The 21,728-nt window shown below is 41.1% G+C and overlaps 1 protein-coding gene across 3 annotated transcripts in view; it reads right to left on the bottom strand.

Moving 5' to 3' along the window:
• The window catches only part of LOC102197099 (cAMP-specific 3',5'-cyclic phosphodiesterase 4D-like), a 105,514-nt gene that overhangs the window by 71,255 nt on the left and 12,531 nt on the right, over positions 1 to 21,728 (bottom strand). For 2 of the 3 annotated variants that reach the window (XM_005730217.2, XM_005730219.2), the window contains exon 1: positions 7,747 to 8,152. In XM_005730217.2, the coding sequence (XP_005730274.1) occupies positions 7,747 to 7,949 (203 nt within the window). In that variant the 5' untranslated portion in view covers positions 7,950 to 8,152. Of the gene's footprint in view, positions 1 to 7,746; positions 8,153 to 10,675; positions 10,879 to 18,631; positions 18,683 to 21,728 lie in introns of those variants that run through there. The other variant, XM_005730216.2, reaches the window with a different exon arrangement.

Below are 21,728 nucleotides of genomic sequence, written 5' to 3'. Positions count from 1 at the left end.
TATCTGTTGTTTTATTTCCTAGACGACCCTTTTGAATGATTTTAGTGTGAAATCATGTATGCCCCATCTCGTAGAAGTCAAAAACAGCTATAAGCTTTAAAAAAAAATTATTTTAAATCTCAGTTCTTTTGAATTTTTTAAATATTATGTTCATTTCATCACCCCCGTACAAATGCGATGTCACAGTCTTCATTTGCGTGTGTTGCGTGTTGCCTAACAGTGCCTGGTTAAATATACGTCACCTGTATGTAATTGAACTATAAGCAGTGGAACTTTACTCCATTCATGACTAAAACTGATGAACTTTTGTGCCAGCATGATAGAGCTGAACCAGAGGAGTCCATCAAGAGTCACCGAATTTAAATTTGAATGTCTAAACCTAGCTGTATGCATGTTATCAAAAGGATGGCTGTACAGTTCTTTGTCTCTAGACCATCGGAGCGCCATGTAACATTTGTGTCATTATAGTTATTCTGTGTGACTAATTTCACTTACCTATAGTCAAAAGCATTTAAAAGGTTAAGAGTAAAATCTGGTAATTTAATTCTGGAGCTGTTTCATGGAAATAATGACAATATTGGAATTTTAAATGTTGAAAATTCAAGTGGCTAATGGGATTTTTTATTTTTTTAAATTACTGGCTCCAAAACCTCGCAGATTTTGCTCGTATCCACTTATGAAAATTGTTTCAGTTTACTGAAGCCAAATAACAGCAGGAGACCCAAAGAATACAGAAATGTTAGACGTAGTTTTCTAGCTCTTTTGTTTAAAAGAAAGCTCCAGCATCCTGACCCTAATTGTTATTGGCTAACATATTTGGTGAAAAACAAACTCAAAGACTGAACAGTGTCTCCGTGGACCACTCTGATTGTTTGGCTGACAGTGTAGAGGAAAAATGCAGGCTGCTTCGCATTGCCTCTGTCAGCCCTTCAATAGACTGCAGCGATAATGAATCGATGTTCCTGCCACTGAACGCTCATCTTCACCTTTTACAATAACAAATCTCTTCCAAGCCTCTCCAAAAGGAGCACCACGTACTTGGACTATCAACACGAGCACTGCTGACTGATAAATTAACCATTTACTGACACTCTTTAAAAATCAGACACTAACGAATTCACATCTTCGCCAAAAAGAGACACAGTAACTAGCATGAGACTTGTTAGAGTAGATTCATTATCAAAGAGCAGAGAAATGCTCAGTAAACTGAAATTCCCAAAGGTTTTTCAGCTTCCTTCCTTGAAATGACAACACATTAGCTGTTATTGGATGGTGAAAACACCGACCCATCAGCACCCTCTAATTTCACTGGAAAATCCTCCCCTGCAGGGGTAGCAGTGGTTAAATGGTGTCGATTAAGTAATGGAAGTTGATTGATGCAACATGCACATAATAAGTGGCACCTGCAGGTCAGCTCACACAGCAGGTATGAAACATGACAACATTGCTTTCACTAATCTTTGCTGTAGTGATGGAGCCAGTCCTCTTTGGGTCTTTTGTCAACATGAGACTGGTTAGATAACATTCAGCGAAGCTGCCCCATACTCTCTGATAACCTAGTGGGTAACCCTTCATGCCATTATCACTGGAAAGCAGGGCTCCATAGCAACGAGTGTAATTTTTCAGTATCACCCCACAAGAAGTGCTTTCAAAGCAGCCCATTCCCGATTCAAGTTGACCAATTCTCCAGACCACAGTTTCTTTTCTCACTACTCATGGCCTGGAGTGTGGAGCCACTGGTAATGCATGAACACACTCCAGACCTAATGACTTGAGAACATCCTGTGGCCACGAAGCCAAAAATCCGTTCCCCCTGGGAGCTGACACATTGCATCAACAGGACTGTGCTGCTGAAGACCCCCGAGGAAGACAGTGCAGCCCTATTTGTTAATTCATTGTAATTCAGCCTGAAGCGCGGCCTTCAGCCTGACAAACAATCCACTCTGTCGTGTCCATCTGGCCTCTGTCTTTCTGTGCCATTTGTGAGCCAGTCAGCAGGACCCCAGTTACACCTATTAACAGTATTAGGTGAATTTCAGAGTTGTCACTTTCACCAAAAGACTAAAAACTTGAAAGGCATTTGTTCTCTTGATTAATAAAGAGAAAATTATTGAACCTCCCAAGGACAATGATGGCAAACAGAGTTATCATCCTGCTGGACCCCCTTTTGCCTTCAAAAGGAAAATTGCCTGAAGACCTGAACTCTTTCATGGCATGCATTTTCAGTTTCTCTTTGCTATTCGGACTGATGGGGACCTGATAAATGTAAAAACAAAGAATTACCTGATTTTTTCTTTTTTTACCTGAGTTGATTTTTTTTTTTACCTGAGTTTTGTTTCTGTGAGAAATGAGATCCACAGATGAGGACATTCAATTTAAATTTCGATAGAACAGTGGCAGTATAATGTCCTCGTAAGTGGTTATCAGGCCCTTGTAGAGCAAAATGAAATATCTTGGTTTAGACAACCCAAAATGTGATGTCCACACATCTTCCTAGCGTAGATTCAACAAGGTGCTGGAAACTCCGAATTCTCAGGGAAGAATTTTGACAAATTTGCTGCTGATTTTTTGGCTATACATCAGTGATGGTCTCCTCTTTCACCAAATCCAAAATCCAAAGTGTGCTGTATCATAACACCACCAGATCCACTGATACAAGCTGGGATGGATTGATGCTTTCATGTTGTTTACTCCAAACTCTGACCCTACCATTCAAATGTTGCAGCAACAAGGCAGCATGATCTTCTGCTACTGTAGCCCATCTGCTTCAAGGTCTGACATCTCCGTTTTGGGCCATTCTCTGTAAACCCTAGAGTGTGGGAAGATTGAGGAAGATCAGCAATTTCTGATATACTGAGACCCACCCATTCAACACTGACAACCATCCTGTTCAAAGTCATTTAAATCCTCCATGACGATGCTTGGTTTGAACCCCAGCAGGTGCTCTTGACCATGTCTATATGACTAAGCGCACTGAATTACTGTCATATGACTGGGTGATTAGATATTTGCTCATTACAAGCAGTGGAACAGGTGTACCTAATGAAGAGGTTGCATAACAGCTGTGCTCCGATGTCGGTTGTATTTAAAAGCAAAATTATGGTGCAGAGAAAAAGTTAGAGGAACACTCTTATCTGTCATTGACTGAGTACAGTAATCCAAGAAAGAGCTGTTCGTGCCACAAGAGAGATCTGCTAGCACAGTATTAAGCTCCACATCATTATACCTAATGAAAAAAAGATCCAATTAATATTATATGTGGGTACAGCTGTAGTGGCCATGATTCCAGAGAGATTCTGGCATAGAGAGAGTCACCAAAAATTAAAGTTTGGTCTACTGACTCATTTTTATTAATATTATTTTTTATTTTTTTTAACTGCAGACTCAAATTCATAACTCATTATGTTTTTTACTGGGTCTTACATAAAATTTTAGCCCACGTGTGTTGTAGATGATTTATATTTAAAAATAATCTGAGTCATTCAGAATGATCCACAATCAGAGGCATTCTGGGACGAAAAAGAAAAAAGGAAATACGTACTCAGAGCAGGGTAAAGGCAGTGCCAGCGGTGTTGTCGTTGGTGGCTACAGAGCGGGCTGACTCATTGCTCTTACTCCTACCTACACCTCGAACTGTTTGCATTTTCTCGATCATCATTGAGAGATGAGAAGCTGGCATTCACACTGGCAGGATCGTATGGGGAACTAACGGATACGGTAAAAGCAGCAGGCCTACAGTGAGGGTGACGGAAGAGCTTGAGGGTAAGACGGCAGCAGGCTTCATTGTCCAGTCCACTGTGCAATGACTCTACTCTACAGTGCAGTGAACTTGGACAATCCATTTTAATTTATAATTTGTTTTCACAGACACACGGATATACACAGAAACCTCCACAAACACATACGGCATACAGTATCCCTGCCAGTCTGCGCACATACTACCTTCTTCTTACATATTCTACTATAATTGTTTTTTTCATTTCAGGTTAGTTTTTCAGGTACGCTGAGGTCTGACACAAATTGATGTGGCTTCACTGAGAAAAGTCAGAAAAGAATTCCCATTCTGCTTCACAATGAGTCTTTATTGAACCTTTGTCATATTTTCTTCACTTTAATGTCAGATTGTGACCCAAGAGAAATCCTGTCTGGCTTGTGGCCTTTCTTATTTTTCTGTCCATCGATTCATAATAGATCACGTTCAGTTTAGCTGCTCTCACATTTGCTGCCTAACTCCCACATTAATGCTACCATTTTGCTATTAACCTCTACCCACTACCTTAACCTCCTAGGACCTGGCATCCGCATATGTGGACATCACATTTTGGGTTATTTAGACAGAAATACTCAATTTTGCTCTACAAGGGCCTGATATCCACTTACGAGGACATTATACTGCTACTGTTCTATCAAAATTTTAAATGAATACCCTCATATGTGGCTCTCATTTTTCTTAAAAACAAAAATAAGGTAAAAAAAAAAAAATCTGGTAATTCTTTGTTTCTACATTCATCAGGCCCCAATATGCCCAAATATCATAGAGAAATTAAAAATGCTGTGGAAGAGTTCGGGTCTTAGAAGGTTAATGGTAACTTAACAGTCAATGTGGGTAACTGCTAATAGTTAAACAGCTGATTTTAACACTTATTAACTATTCAATGCTGTTGAAACAGGAGCTTTACTGACCTCCTGAATTCCTCATAAAGACTTGGACATCAGTCCTTAATATGCTTCACTCTGCTGAGTTGCTCTTTACATGTTCAGCTACTAGTGAGGGGAGGGGCTGTGTGGCTACCTATCAGCAGCAATGAGGTTGTGTGCCAGCTAGAGGTGAAGGTGAAGACAACACTGTTGGTGTCAAACCGCCAAACCTGCAAATATCTAACCTGACAGTAGTTTTCAGTATCAAGTAGCATTCTATATAAAAAGCCTGCCAACTCAAATGTGGAGCCACCCGCTGTGGTGACCCACTTTAAACAAAGAAGCCGCCGAAACTAGCTAGCTACTCAGTAAATATGGTGCTGTGGTTGTGAAGACCCCCAAAACCAAACAGACACATATGCAAAAAAAAGTGCTGTTATGTTTTCAGAATTTTTGTATCGAATGGTGCCATCAAGCATCAAGTGCAGAGCATGCACTTCTACTCAGAAAAGGAAAAATGACCTGTTGGAACAAATTGAATCATTAATGATTATTGCCAGGAGCTGTTGAGAAATGTTCAGTTGATAATGAGAGATGAAAAAGGGAAACGAGAATATGATAATGAGCCAAGCAGGTGTTTACTGTCTGTTTGAAATTATGCAAGTGCAGGAGAAATTTCCCAGTGTTACCCCAAGGCATGTTAAACACTGAATTAATCTCAGTTCAGCTACATTATATCAACACGCCGACCAAATATTGCACTAAGCATGTATGCAGATGGAGGCATACATACTTACCTGTTTGAATTTTGGGCACGGCTGCACTGAGCCTCTCAGTGTATTTGCGTTGTTGGTGTTAAACGAATATGAGTTGCTGTACAGTTCAGACTATCCAGTGACTCAATACTTCAGTTCTGATGCTTGAAAATTGTCCATTTGGCAGATATTAGTGCCAAACCAAGGGTACAACCAAGTTAGCACTCCACCCTCTTGTTACTTCTGCTTTCAGAAAACAAGAAGCTCTAAAGTTGAGACTTCAAAAACCTAAGTCCATAACCAGTTGTTGCTACTGCCATCTTTATACAAAGTCTATATTGTCAGCACATGCCATACACATCTTACCCCGGCCTTTTTCTGTCTTATTACAAAAACAATTGTTTGTTGGTGATTATCTTCTTCTTATTCTCTTGGTGCACTACCAGGAGACAAAAACAAAGCACTTCAGTGTAGTGTGAGAAAGCTCTGAGGCGAGACGAGCTGCCGCATTGCTTGTTGACAGCGTCTGGGGAACGGAGCTGAACTGACAGTGGTTTTCATGCCTGTTCAGCTCTGCTGCATCCAATCACCAAAATATTTTATCAACTCTATAATTCAGCTTTTTCTTTCCTATAGGAAACACCGAAAACCGAGGGTCAGCGCGTGTTACATAAACACGCCAATGTTTCCCTACAGTCTTATTAGCAATGGAAAGACACTGAGCCGGGGTCTAAACTATCGTGGCACTAAATCTCAACAGAGAAAATGAAATAGTAATGAACAAAAAATGAGTTTTGCAAAACTCGTTTAAAATAAAATGCAATTTACAAGGCTCTTAAGTTTAGTCCTTTTTCATTTCTTCTCCTTGAGTTAAAAGCACATCCTTGAGGCTCTTTTCAAACTCAGTACAGTAAAATCACACAAATAAGGGTGAGGCACAAACACCAGTCATCAATCTCTCGCCTGGCAATCTCTGGGTGCAAAAGTAGGGAGAGGAAGTCAGAACCTTTTCCCAGCCTGGCTGAGCAGGTTTACAGAGTGCACCGTTAACTACATCCTCCCTCCTCCATCATTCCTAAAAAGTGAAAGGTGCAGAACACAAAGTCAAGCTCGAAGAACAGGTAGGCAGCCTGTGCAGGAGACACCCACGCAGTCACAGGGGATTATTTCGTGGGCTGAATAATCCAAAACGCCTCTCATGGCATGATCAAAAGGCTTTATGTTTGAATTTCTTATATGTTAAGAATCAGATTAAGATGAGCAATCAAGGGAGAAGATTATTCAAAAATTGTATGTTACATATTTTTATGAACTTGTAATAAAGAGCAGAATTTTAAGTTTTCTGAGGATACAGCATCAAAGACCCCAGCAATCACCTCTGAAACCCTCCTACATACAAGGAAATGCGTAACAGGTCAGAAACAGCCTGGAACTAAAAAGTCATATGAGCCTTATCTCTGAAATGTTTGCAAGGATACAATTTATGCAGGTTTTTAACAAGTCACTATAGAAAAAAGAAAAAGCTCTTCAACAACACAGACACTGTTGCAGGTCCATTACTGATTCACAGCTCTTATATTTTCTACATGTGAATGAAACATTATCTATAATGACATTACGGGGATGATCAAGGAACTGACCTCTCAGCCCATTGTTCATTCAGTGGGCTAGGTTCAGTTATTGTGCAAATGTACTGTTTATAAGTTTGGGGAAACCTGCAGAAGTCACCTGGATGAAACGTATCTCCCACTGAAAACATCCAAATGAACTGAATCAACCTTTTCGGATGTTAAATTGAGTTTTTAGGGCATAGAATCTGAAACCCATTTAATATGTTTGCACTGTGTGCTTCAGGGTCTGACAGTCATCACCCGCTCCTGTCAGCAGCATTAAAGGTTTTGGTGGGAAACAACAGGGGGGGGGGAAGCCTCCCCCTAACCCCCAGCCCCACCACCCATGACTGCAACAGGCAGCAAAGACTAATGGCCTAACATCATCTCTCAGACAATAACATCTAGCCATCACCGCTCCACTCTGCTCAGCTACATAAACAGGCAGCTGTCAAACTGAGCACTGTTAAGTGTAAAGATTATGACAAGTTACACAGTTTCACTTTAGCTACACAACTCGTCGAGCTTAATCGACTTTCAGAGAGCTTTGGTTTGCGGGTTCTTCTGAACCTTGACAATTAAAACTATCGTCACGCCATTATTTCATGGTGTAATTAGTCAAAGCAACGCTTCAGTGGGTGTTCTGAACTTTTAGGCTTTTCAAATTGACTCTCATCCCCGAAGCGGTGGAAAACAATTCACTTGCTTTTACTTTAGTGACTCGGGAGATTAAAGAAGGTTACCGTTTCAGCGAGGAGGGCCAGGACATTCGGGGTTGCCTCAGTCCGGGACGGAGCTTCTCCAGGGTCCGGTTGCGGCACAGGTAGCGCTCGGTGTCCGAGTTGAAGCGCTGCTTGATGCGTATGTGAGTTCTGGGCTGCCGCCACAGGTGTTTGGGCGGCTTGGCGAGCCCCGCTCCCTCTCTGCTCAGTGTGGTGCACTCCATTTTTTACTTTTACGTGCTCGCTGGATTTTATTTTTTATTTTTTTGTTTTTTTTGTCTGTTTTTGTAAAAAACCGACTTCTAAGCTACAAACAGTCTCGGAGAACAGCGTAGAGCTCGTCTGCAGGGATTGTGAGGAGGAAGGCACGCGCTTCAGAGAGGCGCGCGCGACGTCATGGTGCGCTGCTGTCCACGAGGCGGAGTGCTGAAACGACTGTGAGCCTCTCAGTCAGTACCAGCTCCCCCCGTCTCTCTCTCTCCATCTCTCTGCTTCCTCCTGCTTCCTCCCCCTCCCTCTCGCCCTCTCAGTTTCTCCCTTCTTTTATCTCTCTCTCTCTCTCTCTCTCTCTCTCTCTCTCTCTCTCGCCATCCTCACCTCTTACTGTGCCTCTCTCGACCAGCTTCCTCCTGCCATCTCCATCTGTTTCCCTGTCTGTCGCTGTCTTATTTGTCAAACCGCCAATCATCAGCATTACACAACATTGCTTTATCTTTATTGTATTTGCTCTGGTAGAGCAAAACTGCCTGTTCATTATTTGTAATTGATTTTTGGAAAAATCCATCTTTTATCTTTTGTGTCATTTACCGGTAAGAGATATTGAGCAGTCAGACAGATTTTTGACATAATGAAGGTAGAGATATGTTTACTGGTCAGAGCAGCACTGATTTAACATATTTCATTAACCCTGTCTCAGGAAATCACAGTGTACAAGCCCTCAAACTAACAAATAAAGGCAAACCAGTGTGTAACTGAAGATAGGAGTGGTTGCATGTTGGTATATAGCCATCATAAGGCCTATAGTTTAATGTGCAGTGCAGCTTCCTGTAAGGTTGCAGTGAATTTTATATGTCAGACTTTGTACCCTATCTCATTACCAGCTGGAAGATTGGGTTGCGTTTTATAAATTCGAATAAATTCAGGTTTATAGGTACAACAGGAAAACAACATGGGGCTGGTTCAAATTACTGATGTCACCAAACCCACTTATTTTTATTATGTAGGAAAAATAGGGGCTGTATCATTAGCTAACGAGCTGTTTATCCAAAAAGGATTTTCAGTCTGAAAAAAGCACGATTACGTTACAAAGATCAGCCGTTTTATTTATTTATTTTTTGGTAATTAATGCCTGGACAGCACACACATGTTTGTAGATGTTCAAACATGAAAATGGTCAGCCTTTATGTCTAAAAGGGAGTCAGGGGAGATACAAGTGCACACCCACACCCACATGCATGACCTTTCAGTGGGAGGTTTCTAACTGTTGTTCCAATTACTAGGCTTCTTTTTTTTTTAAACACAGGAGATGCCTTTCATTATCACCAGAAACCACAAAACAACAGTCCACATTTCTATTTTTGTCTCAGTGTCACACAGACAGCCTCTGTCTGCTGCTTACGAGCACTGACCTACCAAGACAATCACCAAAACATGACCATGTGACAGGAAAGTGGTACAGACGAACGAGGCAAATGTCTATTTGTTGAGCTTGACTTACATAATTTGTGTTAAGCAGTAACAACAGCTGCTCCAAACCAACAAACAAGACTTCATTTCGTGAACAAGAAAAACATGATTCCTAAAACTTTTAATTAGAATGAAAAAAACTTAACTAAAGTACTATGCAAAAGTCTGGAGTCACTCCTCATTTCTTTATATTTTGCTGGGAAAGTTATGGTGATTTGCTGAAACTTGCAAAGAGACACATACCGAGTTTGTGCAATTCTAATGAACGCGAAATTCAGTATTCAGTATGTCTGAACTCTCTTTGGCAGCTTTCTTGTCATTTCTTTAAGAAGTCCTCAGGAATAGTTCTCCATGCTGAAGGACATCTTTGAATGTTCACTTCCTTTTGTTTCATTCTCTGTCAACATGATCCCACACTGCTTCAATAATGTTGAGGTCCGAGGTCTGGGCCAGTCCATGACTGTGTGTTTTTCTATCCAGGTATGCTTTTACTGCATACACTGGCAGTGTTTTTGGGATCTTTGCCATGCTGAAAAATGACCCGCTGCCAATGACTTGCTTTCCAGATGGTATTGGATGGTGGATCAAAATCTCACTGTATTTTTCTGTCCTTTAAGATCCCCATCACCACTGACTAAATGCAACACAGACCATGACAGCCTTTCTCTTTGTTTCCCTTCCTTAAAATTGGCCTTTTTTAACTTGTTGGTGCAAAAATGTTATGCCATGCCTGTCGATGTGTTTTCTGTTACCGGCTGGTTGTAACAAGTTCCTAAAGATATAATTTACAGTTTTTCCCAATTTGTCTTTTATGCTTAGACACCAAACATGTTCTTTCCTTGAGTCAGTGTTAAGTGGCTTAACCAGGAAAAAAGCAACTAAACAGGAAAGGACTTAAAATGAATGAAAAAGACCTTCAGAAAGCCTTGAGAGCTGTTTCCCAAGTGCACTTAAAAATGTAAGAAAGTCAGGCTGCTTGGAAGCAAAATAAAATGAAATTATGGGTGTGTTAAAACTTTTGCAGAACAGAGAAAGAAGTTGTCTCAAAATTACTAATCTTATTCTCCATTTCACACAGAGTTCATCATCTGTGTGAATCATCTGTGCATTAAGCTTCATCTGATGAAGCTTAACAGATAAACAAAGCCCCACAGAAAAAGGAAGATCAGCAATTTCCCCTGTTTAACCACATCCACAGTTCACTGAAGGAATTCCTCAGAGGCAAAACAAACAAACATACAAACAAACAGTGTGTGTCACTGACCGGTGCTCATCATGGGTGGCCAGTGCTAGACTGTACAGCTCTTCTAGCCGGGCTAGCGGTAGCATGTGTCCTTGAGATGTTCGCCGGGTATCGAATGAGTGGTCCTGATGGGAGTGTCTCCTCCACAGCGGAGGCAGCAGCAGTGGGCCTGAGAAACGCCGCCGCACCACATGGTTGCCCACTGGTATAGAATCCCGAAAATGCTGCATCCCAAAGGAAAAAGCAAAAACATATTTTTAATGTAATATTATTCTCCAGTCAAGGTGACGTGTGTGGAAACAAGCAGAATACGCACTCATCTGAAAGTTTAGTCACTCACAGCCAGTAAAACTAATGCAGCACAACACAAGAGTCCAGAACGCCTCTTTAAAGGATTAAACCATTTTACTTAAGCCATTTGAAAGCTGCTCATAAATCAGTCACAGCCTTAAAACGCCCATTACGGTGTACTGTGCTGCCAAAACATGGACTGCGTGGCCCTTTGAAAGTGTGCAGAAGATGTTAGCAGCAGATACCTTAAGTTCTATCAGCTGAAAGGTAAAGACTGGATAGAGCTGAGCTGCTTTTCCAGATCATCTAAAGCTCAAGAGAATTTGGTGACTAAGTTGAGACTTTTAACTCTTTGTCACGCTCCTCAATCCATTCCTGACCAAAGTGTCAGAGGGTGCATGCTAAAAAGTGTATCACTGAGCCTCAGGCATCCATCAACAGTTCACTGGAAGCCTATGCAGAGGCTACCAAAAATGGTCAAGGATGGGCTTCCAGTGAACTGTTGATGGATGCCTGAGGCGCAGTGATTCACCACTCAGATCTATGCGTTTCTCAAAGATTAACTACAAGAACTGACTGTGCACTTGGTGGATAACAATTCTGAGACCTTAAAAAGTGTCATCATAATGAGATAATCATTTTACTCACTTTTTATATTGTTTTTAATGCTGTAGCTAACTGGAGCACAGCCACTGGAGGCTGCAGTTGTGATTCTGAGTGAAACCACCGAGAGGACTGGCAAGAAATTGGCCCTGCCTAGAAATACTTTGTAACAAGCTGTAAATAGGCCAAAACCAAAAAGTAGCCTTTCCAAACTCTCATCAGACTTTGCTGTATTTTGTGTTTCATGATGATTTGCAAAGATAAAATCAGCATCCTGGGCTTCAGCTGAAAGCGTTCACAGAGCTACTTGCAAGTCTACATTTTCCTGGTGATGCTTGCTCTTGCTCATGATAAACCTCCCATAGTGCGTTTGAAATGTACATTTTAAAGCCTTCTGTATACCGCTTTCAATTTGCTTCACAAATGGCCACACAGGGTTCCCGCTGAGTAGCCCCACAGTGAACTCTATGAAATTAGGCAAACAAATCACTCAAAGATTCGTTAATAAAAGGACAGAGACGACACTTTAATAGCCTAAATGTTCTGAAGTATCACCTCATCAGTTACAATTACCATATATTTGCAATACATCACAGTTGATGCATGGACATGTACACAGTTTAGGATGGAAAATAGGATTCATAAGCGTGTACCCGTGACAGACTGAAAGCTGAAATTATTTCACTGTCGCAATTAGAAATAGTTCAATAAATAACTAAAATAAATGTATGTGTATTTTTCTAGGGACACGTGGCATCTGCCCAATCTGCCCCGAGGGTACTGCAGGCACAGCACGAACTCTTTCCAGGTTTCAGACCGAGCATTAATTTGACTTTTTTTCACCATTTAATATCCAATGAGTGGAAAGTGATTAGTCAACAGGCGAGTGGGCAGACAGCAGCTTACTCTGCCTGACAAACAACTACATATGATTGTGAGTCTTCTTTAAACAGTACATAACCAAGTCTCCCCATTAAAAGGTCAAATGAGAATGAGGCACCCTGGGAAATATACATTCTCCAAAAATCCATGTCCATTTCGGTCGCTCTGAGCCTCTGCTGCTGTAATTTGGGCTTCGACTGAGTTCACGAGTGGAGTTCGGTGGGAGCTGATGGATATTGATCTGCCATCCAGCAAGTCTCCTTTCCCTGATCGGTTCTGTCAAGCATCAAACATGACATGACTTTCAGGCCTGCTGCCCACCTTGGGCTACAGCATGCACCTATCGTTGCAGACTGCTTTGCAATACAAACAAATAGCTTCAACCTTTGTATCAGACTGATATGAAACCGATGCATCTCGTACTCAAAATGTACCCCGCATGGCATTAGCTGACCCTGTTGGAAATGTCATTTACCAGGAGTTCAAATCCATGGCTCCTTTTTCACCTGCACACATTTATGAGATTGCAATAGACAGCGGGCGTGAATGTTAAACAGAATGATTGGCAGAATACAGAGATTGTAAAGATGTCGGGGATTCTGAAGCTGCCCAACCATCTGAGATGTTGTTCAGATCTTGGCAGCTTAAATGTTCCTGACTGTGGACCTGGTGCTGCATCTAAAGTCTGGTTTGTCTCTTTGTGCCTGCTGGCCTGGCGAGTGCAGACCTGGAATTAAAATCAGTTTGTCATTTGCTGTTTAAAAGAGCTGCTGGCTCTTTTAAAACCACAGTTCAGTGGTCAAAAAGGCAAACTTCAAGAACTGCCTCCCTTCCTCTACTGACGCGGGATGTGTGGTAGCGGGCGGACGATTGGATTGGGTACCAAAGAAATACCTGTAACGTTTCCTCCCTGTCAGTTACTCTGTTGTTTCCTAACTTTCTTCGAGCAGCTATAGGAAATCTGTTTCGCACAGGCATCAGAAACAAGTCCCACATTTCTGATAGCATTCGCACACTCAGTGTTGTTCAGACTGTGCCCAGCTGTGTAATATAAAGTCTACTGTGGTTTCGTGTTGACATGTTCAAAAAAGGTGGACTGTAACACGGTTATCTAAGGGCCTCTGAGCACACCACAGAGATTTGGAACATCTACACCTGCATGCAATACTTATTTAACTGCTCGTATTAACCTGGTTGACTAAATGGAGACTTTTGATCAACAAAAACAAAATTTCTCTCTGGTCCCTGCACACAACCATTTGCCAGTTTTACACAAATCTAATATTTTTCTTCTAAAGCTGAAATTTTCCCTGACAGCAGTTCTTTTCTGATTTTCCTAAACACATTTTTTGACATGACACACATGTCCCGCAGCCAATCGGAACCGGGGAGGAAGCATCTGGCTCTGTTATCACCAGGCCGATCTCCTGCCACGCCACACACAGGAAGTGAAAATGAGTTGGTGGCGGTAGGCCTCATGCATGATAAGATGGGATGGTGGGTTCTCAGCAGGCCTCTGCTGCTAAAGAACCAATGAGCTGATTCCCAATGGTGGCACGCTTTCCCTTTAATCAAGGGTACGAATGAACACTTATGACTCACCCGTTCTCTAGAAGTGCTTGTCTGTTCTCGGCGCGGTGCGGGAGGACACAGCGAGAATCAAAATCCAAAGCACAACTGCATCTGTGCTCAAGTAGGGCTTTAACACAGCTCAGTGTTAAGTACAGATGGATTTGTAGTGAACAGTAGAACTGATAAATCAACAGTCGTGCATTAAAGCTTCCAGTGTAGAAAAAATTATTGGGCCTAAAACTGCAGTTTGAGTTACATACAGATTTGTTTGTAGCTCAAGCTTATTCATCTTTCAGGGAGATCAGCTAGTTCATATAGTAGTATTCGTTTACTGGTTTAATAGTTTATGATTTACAAATCTGTGATTGATCAATACCAAGCCTGCCACAATGCAAAACTCCCAATATGAATCTGAAACCAGCCTTCCCTCCACTAATCCACACTGAAATATCTTTTTAACTTTTCAATTAGTTGAAATTTTACAGATATTCAAGGTGCTAAGAGGTTAAATCACCTAACCTTTTACTTGTCTACACTTCAATTTATGACTAAACGCTTGGAAAATAATAATATTAGGCCTCATATAAAATACAACAATATTATATATCTGTGTGTTTGCACCTTTGTCCATGAAGTCCTCCAAGCCCTTCAGGAACTCAGCAACCAAACTTGGCACACAGGTATATATTAGGACCCTGAAGGTTCTCATCTATATCAGATATTATCATGTCATCACGTTGCTTGGCAACCGCCTAGCAACAGGCAAAAATGACGTTTTATTTAGCCTTAATACACCTACAACGCCATCCTATAACATCTTATCCATAAAAAAATTTATGATTCATGCCTAGCAACTGCCTAGCAACAGGCTAAAATAACCTCCTTTTTAGCATATAAACGGTATATGAATATTTTTACCTGCAAAAATTGCATTGCTTTTCTCAGTTTAACTGAATCCAACAGTGGTCAAACAATACTCTACTATTACTATAATACAGTATGTACTAGAATAAGTTTGGTCACTGTGGGCTGTTATAGAAAACTCAAGATTTTCCACTTCTTCTTCACAATAATTGCCTTCAAAGAGCCACTGAAGACTTCCACTGTACAGTAAGGCCAAGAAGGGAAATGACTCACCACCAGCTAATTTCTTTTTGAAATGGGGAATTTTTTTTTTTTAGCACTTTAAGATAATTTGTCTCCCTGCCAATAACAATGATGAAAATTGATAGCTAAAACCAGACTGGATATACAAACAGCTGCAGGTGATGAGTTGAAATCTGTGAACCTCAATGTGACCCACATAGTGCTGGTTGGAGTAACAAGTGTGCTTTAATGCAACTACCACCCAGCTGCAGTCATGGTAAGCTGACACACTGAGAGGCAGACTTCTAGATCAATGCAGCAAACATTTAAAAAAAAAAAGAGTTTTCTGGTCATTTGCACTTCAAAAAAACAGAGGAACCACTGGCTGCGCCACTGCATCAGCAAGCATACTGCTGCATTGACATCATCTCACGCATATGGTTGCTCATGAAGTGGTGTTTCACACATATCACAACACGTTATAAATTTGAATCTACCCAGAACATCGAAGTAACATTTTCAGTCTGAGCTGGGACAGCTTGAATTTCTCAGTATTACACTCTGTGCTGTTGTTAAAATGATCCAAGTGGAAAGATCCAAAGAAAGACTGTCTGCAATCTGCTGTGGCTTTTCGAGCAAGTCTTGCTAGTAAATTTATTTCCATTGTGATAGTTTTATTTTATTCTGGGTTTATGCTCTTATAATTTGTTTTATAAACTGAAACTACATCTAGGCCCTTCTGTTTCTCTCTGCCTGTCTAGCTTTTGATTAGGCAAATGACTTGATTAGCCTGTTGCGTAAATGAGGCAATCAGCATCAACCACAGTCAATCAAAAGCGTGCGTGTCACATGACAGCTCCTTGTAATTTGGCTCTGGACCCCTTCCACCAATCACTTTCCCCCAGATAAACACTAGAATGCTTTTCATAATCCATCTCCTGGTGTTCATAACAAACAAGGGTGTCATTCTTCATCAGGAGGACGCTGTGCATTATTTAGGATCTGGCAGGCTTTGTTTATGGCTTACTGAAGGATGTATATTTGCCACAGTATTTGAACAAATTTAGATGCCCAGGTCAAATAAAGTAAAAAAAAAAGGTTGTGAAGTGTCAGATAATCTCACATTGGGGGGTTTCATACACCTGATATTCAGAATGTGTATTAGCATGTGTTAAGAGTGCTAATTGTAGCAGGCCAGACACCTTGCTGCTCTGACCACAGACTAACAAGCATCCGATGCTTAACACCACAGGTATCCCACGATTCACTGGGCTCCCATCTGCTCTGCACAGCAAAGCATCTATGCACTGTGCTCTCACATGTGAAACACAGGTACATAAAGAAACACAGCACACGCACATCACATCCTGTTAATAGCACAATGATGTAATCAGAGATAACAAGACACACTGATCCTTCTTGAACTTATGAAAGCAATCACAGCCAATGCTGTTTCTCAAAATGGGAAAATGAATACTGAATCCAACCATCATAACGGTGAGGGGAGGGGAGCTCAGCAAACCTTCCCGTTGTGTGATCTGTGCATCATTGCACTGGCAATGTTCACCTGTGCGCTTAATGCCACCTGGAGGTGCAAAGAGCGCGATTAGCATCGCTCCAGAAATAGAGCCAATCAGATATCTCCCCCTCAGACCCCTCTTTGCCTCTGGAGGTGCGTGTATGTCATGATTAACTCTGCAGGCAGATAGAAAAACAGCACGTTTTCATGAAAGCTGAAATTTTCCAGACGTCACTTCAAAAGTTAACTTACATGAAAGCCAGCGGCTACAGCCAGAGGCTGTAAGGTGGTTACATTTCTGAGATTAGTGTTTTGTAGCTTGTTCGTCTGTAATTCAGTCAACTGTAAACAGGATTTAAACATAGAGCAATTTTACTTTTCTAAGCTTAGTGTTAGAAATATTACAGCAAGCTGCACGCAGGGTTAAATAACACTTACACAGGGAGATGCTGCAGTTTATTTTACAGTAAGATACCATCTGTTAGCTGAAAGCTCTTTGCATAATGAGGTCAAAATCTTACAATTTTAGCAAAAGAAACCCAGTAATTTACTCTTTCGTAAGGATTTAGTGATAGTTGGGAGGAAAAAGGAGGCCAGTAACAGATGTCCACCTCTACCTGTTGGAAAAAGACTTGTTGTTTTTGTTGCTGAGAGTAGTTTTATTCCATGTGCAGCTCTGCAACAACCTGCAGTGCTTTCTGTAACAGATCACAACTAAGCTCTGATTTTGGTGTCTAAGTGTACCTGTGTGCAGTCCAGGACAGAGCACAGGAGTCTGCGCTCAGTTGCTTAATTGAAGGGGTGTTGGTTCAATTCCAAGTTCAAAGTGTACTAAAGTATTCTTGGACAGGATACTGATACTGATGGCAGGAAAGCACAGGGCATAGTGCTGCCCTGCTGGGTGTGTGTGTGTGTATACATAAACACATAGCAAACACCTTAACACTGCTTGTAAAGCTTCAAGTAAAAGGTGCTGTGGCTTTCCTGCGAGCCTGCAGAGGACAACTGCAGAAAGCACATGGTGCATACTGCTGGGATGACCTGAAGTCAACTTTACCTGTCTGAGCCGACACGTTAAGTGTTCTGTTCATTTGAAAGCGTCCAACTTTACCAAAAACCCCTAAAAACAAAAAAACAAACGTTTTCTAACCTCAGGTCTGAGTTACTAAGTAAACTTCATTATCAGACAGTGAGCACGAGGGTCCGTGCAGGCATCTCTGTGCCTGTTTTTGTGGACACGTGGACACGTCCTTGGACAAATTACATTACAATACACTGACTGCAACAGGATTTACTGCTTAGCTGTCATGTTTCCAGCTTTGTGAACTAACTTCTATTGCTGCAGGTGTCATTTAGACAAAGGTGCAACTAAAGCTTCAAAAAACATACAAAATACCAGTTTTCAACCTTTTTACTCATGTTCTTATTCTTGAGGTGTAAAATTGCTGTGCAATAAAATCCAAACCCAACAGATCGTCCGGATGTTAGGTAGATGAGTAGGTGGAAATATGAAATGTTTCAGTTTCAACTGCTGTGAAGATTTAGTGAGTGTGAAAGTCGGCTTTCAATAATCTCACAGTATTAACACAACCTCTCTGTGGAGTTTAATTTTCACTGGTGTAACTTTTAAACCTTCCTGTGTGGCTTCAATCCAGTTTAAGAGCTTTTGAAGCAAGCTCACACTTTTTACATTAAGATGTTATCAAAAGCCTTTTTGAAGTGTTTCTCTCTACGCTCAAGAGATTTTAAATGTGCATGCGTTTGTTAGTAGCCCCCCTCTTCAGTGTCTTTATTAACTAACTGTGAACAAAGCCCTGAAGCACAGATAAACCTTTTTACGTCTGCGGGGCAGTCCAAACCAGTCATCATCTGACAGGAAGGTGATGTGTCACACATGCAGCACAGTCACAATGAGGTTTGGATATTATACACTTATCGCTAAAGTCAACAAACTTGATAAGGCAAGTAGAAAGGGTGTGTTTGCATTTGTGTGTGTGCACAAAGAAAAGGGCCAAATTATTTACCTCAAGCCGAGACATTGATGCTGGTTAAACGTTGCAACAGCCAAACAGTAGCTGGAAGGAAGAAAGAAACAATAGAGAAGAGGTGTTAAAGTGACACTCATCAAACTTGTTATTACATTCAACATAAATCCAAGTTGATCATTAAACTAACTAGTAGCACATTAATAAAAAAAAAGAGATTTAAAGTATAAAAGCATAAAAAAAATATTATTGAACTTCACACGACTCATTAAGACCACCTGGCATTACCACATACTGATGATCGGTGAGCATACCAGAGGCATCAAAAGGCCTAATGAGCCTTTCTATCGAGCCAGAAAAGAGCATGATAAAGCACTTTTATTACTTTGATGTGCTGTTTTTTTGTATTATTATTCTTGACTCTCTCTCTCGCAGAGTGTTCAGCCCATGTGGGTTCCAAGGATGCTGCGAGAATAATAAAACCTAGCACAATAAACAGAAAATATTGCACAAACAACAGCAGGGACAAAATGTGCCGTCTCCCCTTCAAAGGCAAATTAAATTAGCAGACGTGGACATTCCTCAGCGCCTCATATAAACTATGATAAATCAAAAAATTGGCAGGGCTGGGGTGAAGTTTCTAACTGACTCAAAGTGCTTCTCAATATCTCATATTCAGGAATAAATGTTTAGACTCAACACATAAACTTATGGGTGGAATTCAGGCCGACAAATGTTATTTTATTACTGCCAGTTACGCAGTTAAGAGAACGCACTGTGTATTTACAGATGTTTTTCAATTAAATGACTCTCCTGTACTTTTTAAGCCACTGATTCTTTTCCTTTTTTCATGCACTGTGCAGGAGACGACAAAGAGCTTATGTGTTTTTTTACCTGTAAGATTAAATAGTACATCTAGCAAGTGACACGGGCCTAATCAGCTTTGAAACCACATAAACAGACACCATTGCCCTACTCTTGTGTTTTATTGTTGATGTTGAGATAGGGACAGGAGGAAACAGCGCTGCAATCACGTCAGATGGCATATCAGGCAGATGAGCACTTTAAACTTCTCTTAAAACTTGTAATGATCCAAAACTGCTGCTGAATTTATTTTGTGAAAACACCTCCAGCCATGCGCTTTAATTTTCTGAGGACATATACAACCAGCTACATTAACTCATGCGGCCTTAAAGTAAAGAGGTAATAGAAAATAAATACATGATTTTAAAAAAAGCTAACATTAATTTGGTGTTGGGATTCAGTGTTTTTTTTGTGTGTGTGTGACTCCCAGCACCTCAAACTGAACTAAACTCTAGTTAATGGCTAAAGTTAAGATACTTTGGCTTTTACTTTTCTACTGTGGTACACACTCACCAGTCACTTTATTAGGTACACTGGCTCATCTGCTTGTTCATGCAAACACCCAATCAACCAATCACAGGCTAAGAACTCAGAAGTTTGAACCAAGCATCAGACTGCTTTGAGCTAATAGGAAGGCAACAGGAACTTAAATAATCACTTGTTGCAACCGAGGCATGGAAACGAGCATCTCTGAATGCTAAAGCAGCAGAAGACCACACCAGCTGACTGAAGGTTGGGAAATGTTGTCTCCTCTGATTAGTCTCGATTTCTGGTGTGATGTACAGATTGCAGGATCGACATTTGGCGTAAACAAAATATAAGCATGGATCCATCCTCCTTGTGTCAAATGTTCAGGTTGATAGGGATCTGTAAAGAGGGAAAGTTTTTGGTACACTTTGGACTTCTTGAGCACTGTTTAAACTTGGCAGCCTACATGGGTATTGTTGCTGTCCATCTCTTTATGACAGTGTAACCATCGTCTAATAGCTGCTTTCAGCTGGATAACACACCGTGTCACAAAGCTCAGACTATCTGAAACTGGTTTATTGAACGTGATGATAAGTTCACTGTACTGAAATGGCCTCCACAGTCACAAGAACTCATTCCAACAGAGCACCTTTGGGATGCGGTGGAACAGGAGATTCACATCATGGATTTGCAGCTGGCAAATCAGCAGCACAACTCCCTGAAGAACGTATTTGGCACCTTGATGAATCTATGCAGGGGGTCTGTTTTGACTACTAAGAAGGTTGTGGTCAGTATTGGCCCAGTATAGTGGCTAGTGAGTGTAGGTCAAGTTTCCGAAGCCCCGAGTCTTTACACTCCCCATAACTTAGCACCGCATAAATGGCATTCACTCTCTGGAGCCTCATTCAAACCTCCAGTTTGTAGTGCAGTCTGGGCGTTAAAGATGAAATCAGAAATCTCCTGATTAAACTCTGCTCCTCCATCACTGTAAAATTATCTCTTCCTGAGCCCATAAGACGGATAAGTGTTCCTCATAATGTGTAAAATTGGTAAAATCATCACCTCAGCAGAGGATCCTGCTGCCTTTTCAAAGTTGCACGCTGCACAAGCCATCTCGTCCTCGAGCAGCATTTGACTGGATTAGACTTTATCGGATTATTACTCTTTGCCGCTCGGCTTTGCCATTACGCCTGTCAGTTACAAGCTGCAGTAGCTCAGGGGGACAAGATGTAGAGAGCTGGACAGGAAAACTGTGCTTCAAGCATCAGTTTGAGCTGTTGTAATTCCTGCTGTTAGTCAGTTTGAGAGAAAGAATATCATGGATTATTAAACTTCCCTCCGGGCCATAATAGAAAATTCAATCTACCGCTCGGCTTCATGTTTGTCCAGACAATATGTGTAGAAACTGTCAGTACCAATGTTTAGTAGCACCTAGCTTCCTAAAAAGTGGGGCTGGCACACGCGGACACCCAGGATCTAATAACAACACTTTTTCCCCTGATGTCAGAACCAATCAATACCAAAGATTTTGAATATTTCCTTCCTCTGTGTTGCTAACTCTGCCCATCAGTCTAACTTTTGTCCTATTTTCTGCTGACTGTAAGATCCAGAAAGTGCAGGTCTACATATAATTTAAACACTGTGTTTCACGAACATGGACTGGCTTTCATCAAAGAGCTTCACATGTTTATCTATATATTGTAGTATTGCACCATATATAAATGTACACACACACACACACACACACACACACACACACACACACACACACACACACACACACACACACACACACACACACACA

Source organism: Pundamilia nyererei, unplaced genomic scaffold, assembly GCF_000239375.1.
Source record: "Pundamilia nyererei isolate P.nyererei 1_Seehausen unplaced genomic scaffold, PunNye1.0 scaffold00036, whole genome shotgun sequence".
Lineage (NCBI taxonomy): Eukaryota > Metazoa > Chordata > Actinopteri > Cichliformes > Cichlidae > Pundamilia > Pundamilia nyererei.
Note: the sequence above shows the minus strand (reverse complement) of the source record. Positions and strands in the feature narration are given on the sequence as shown.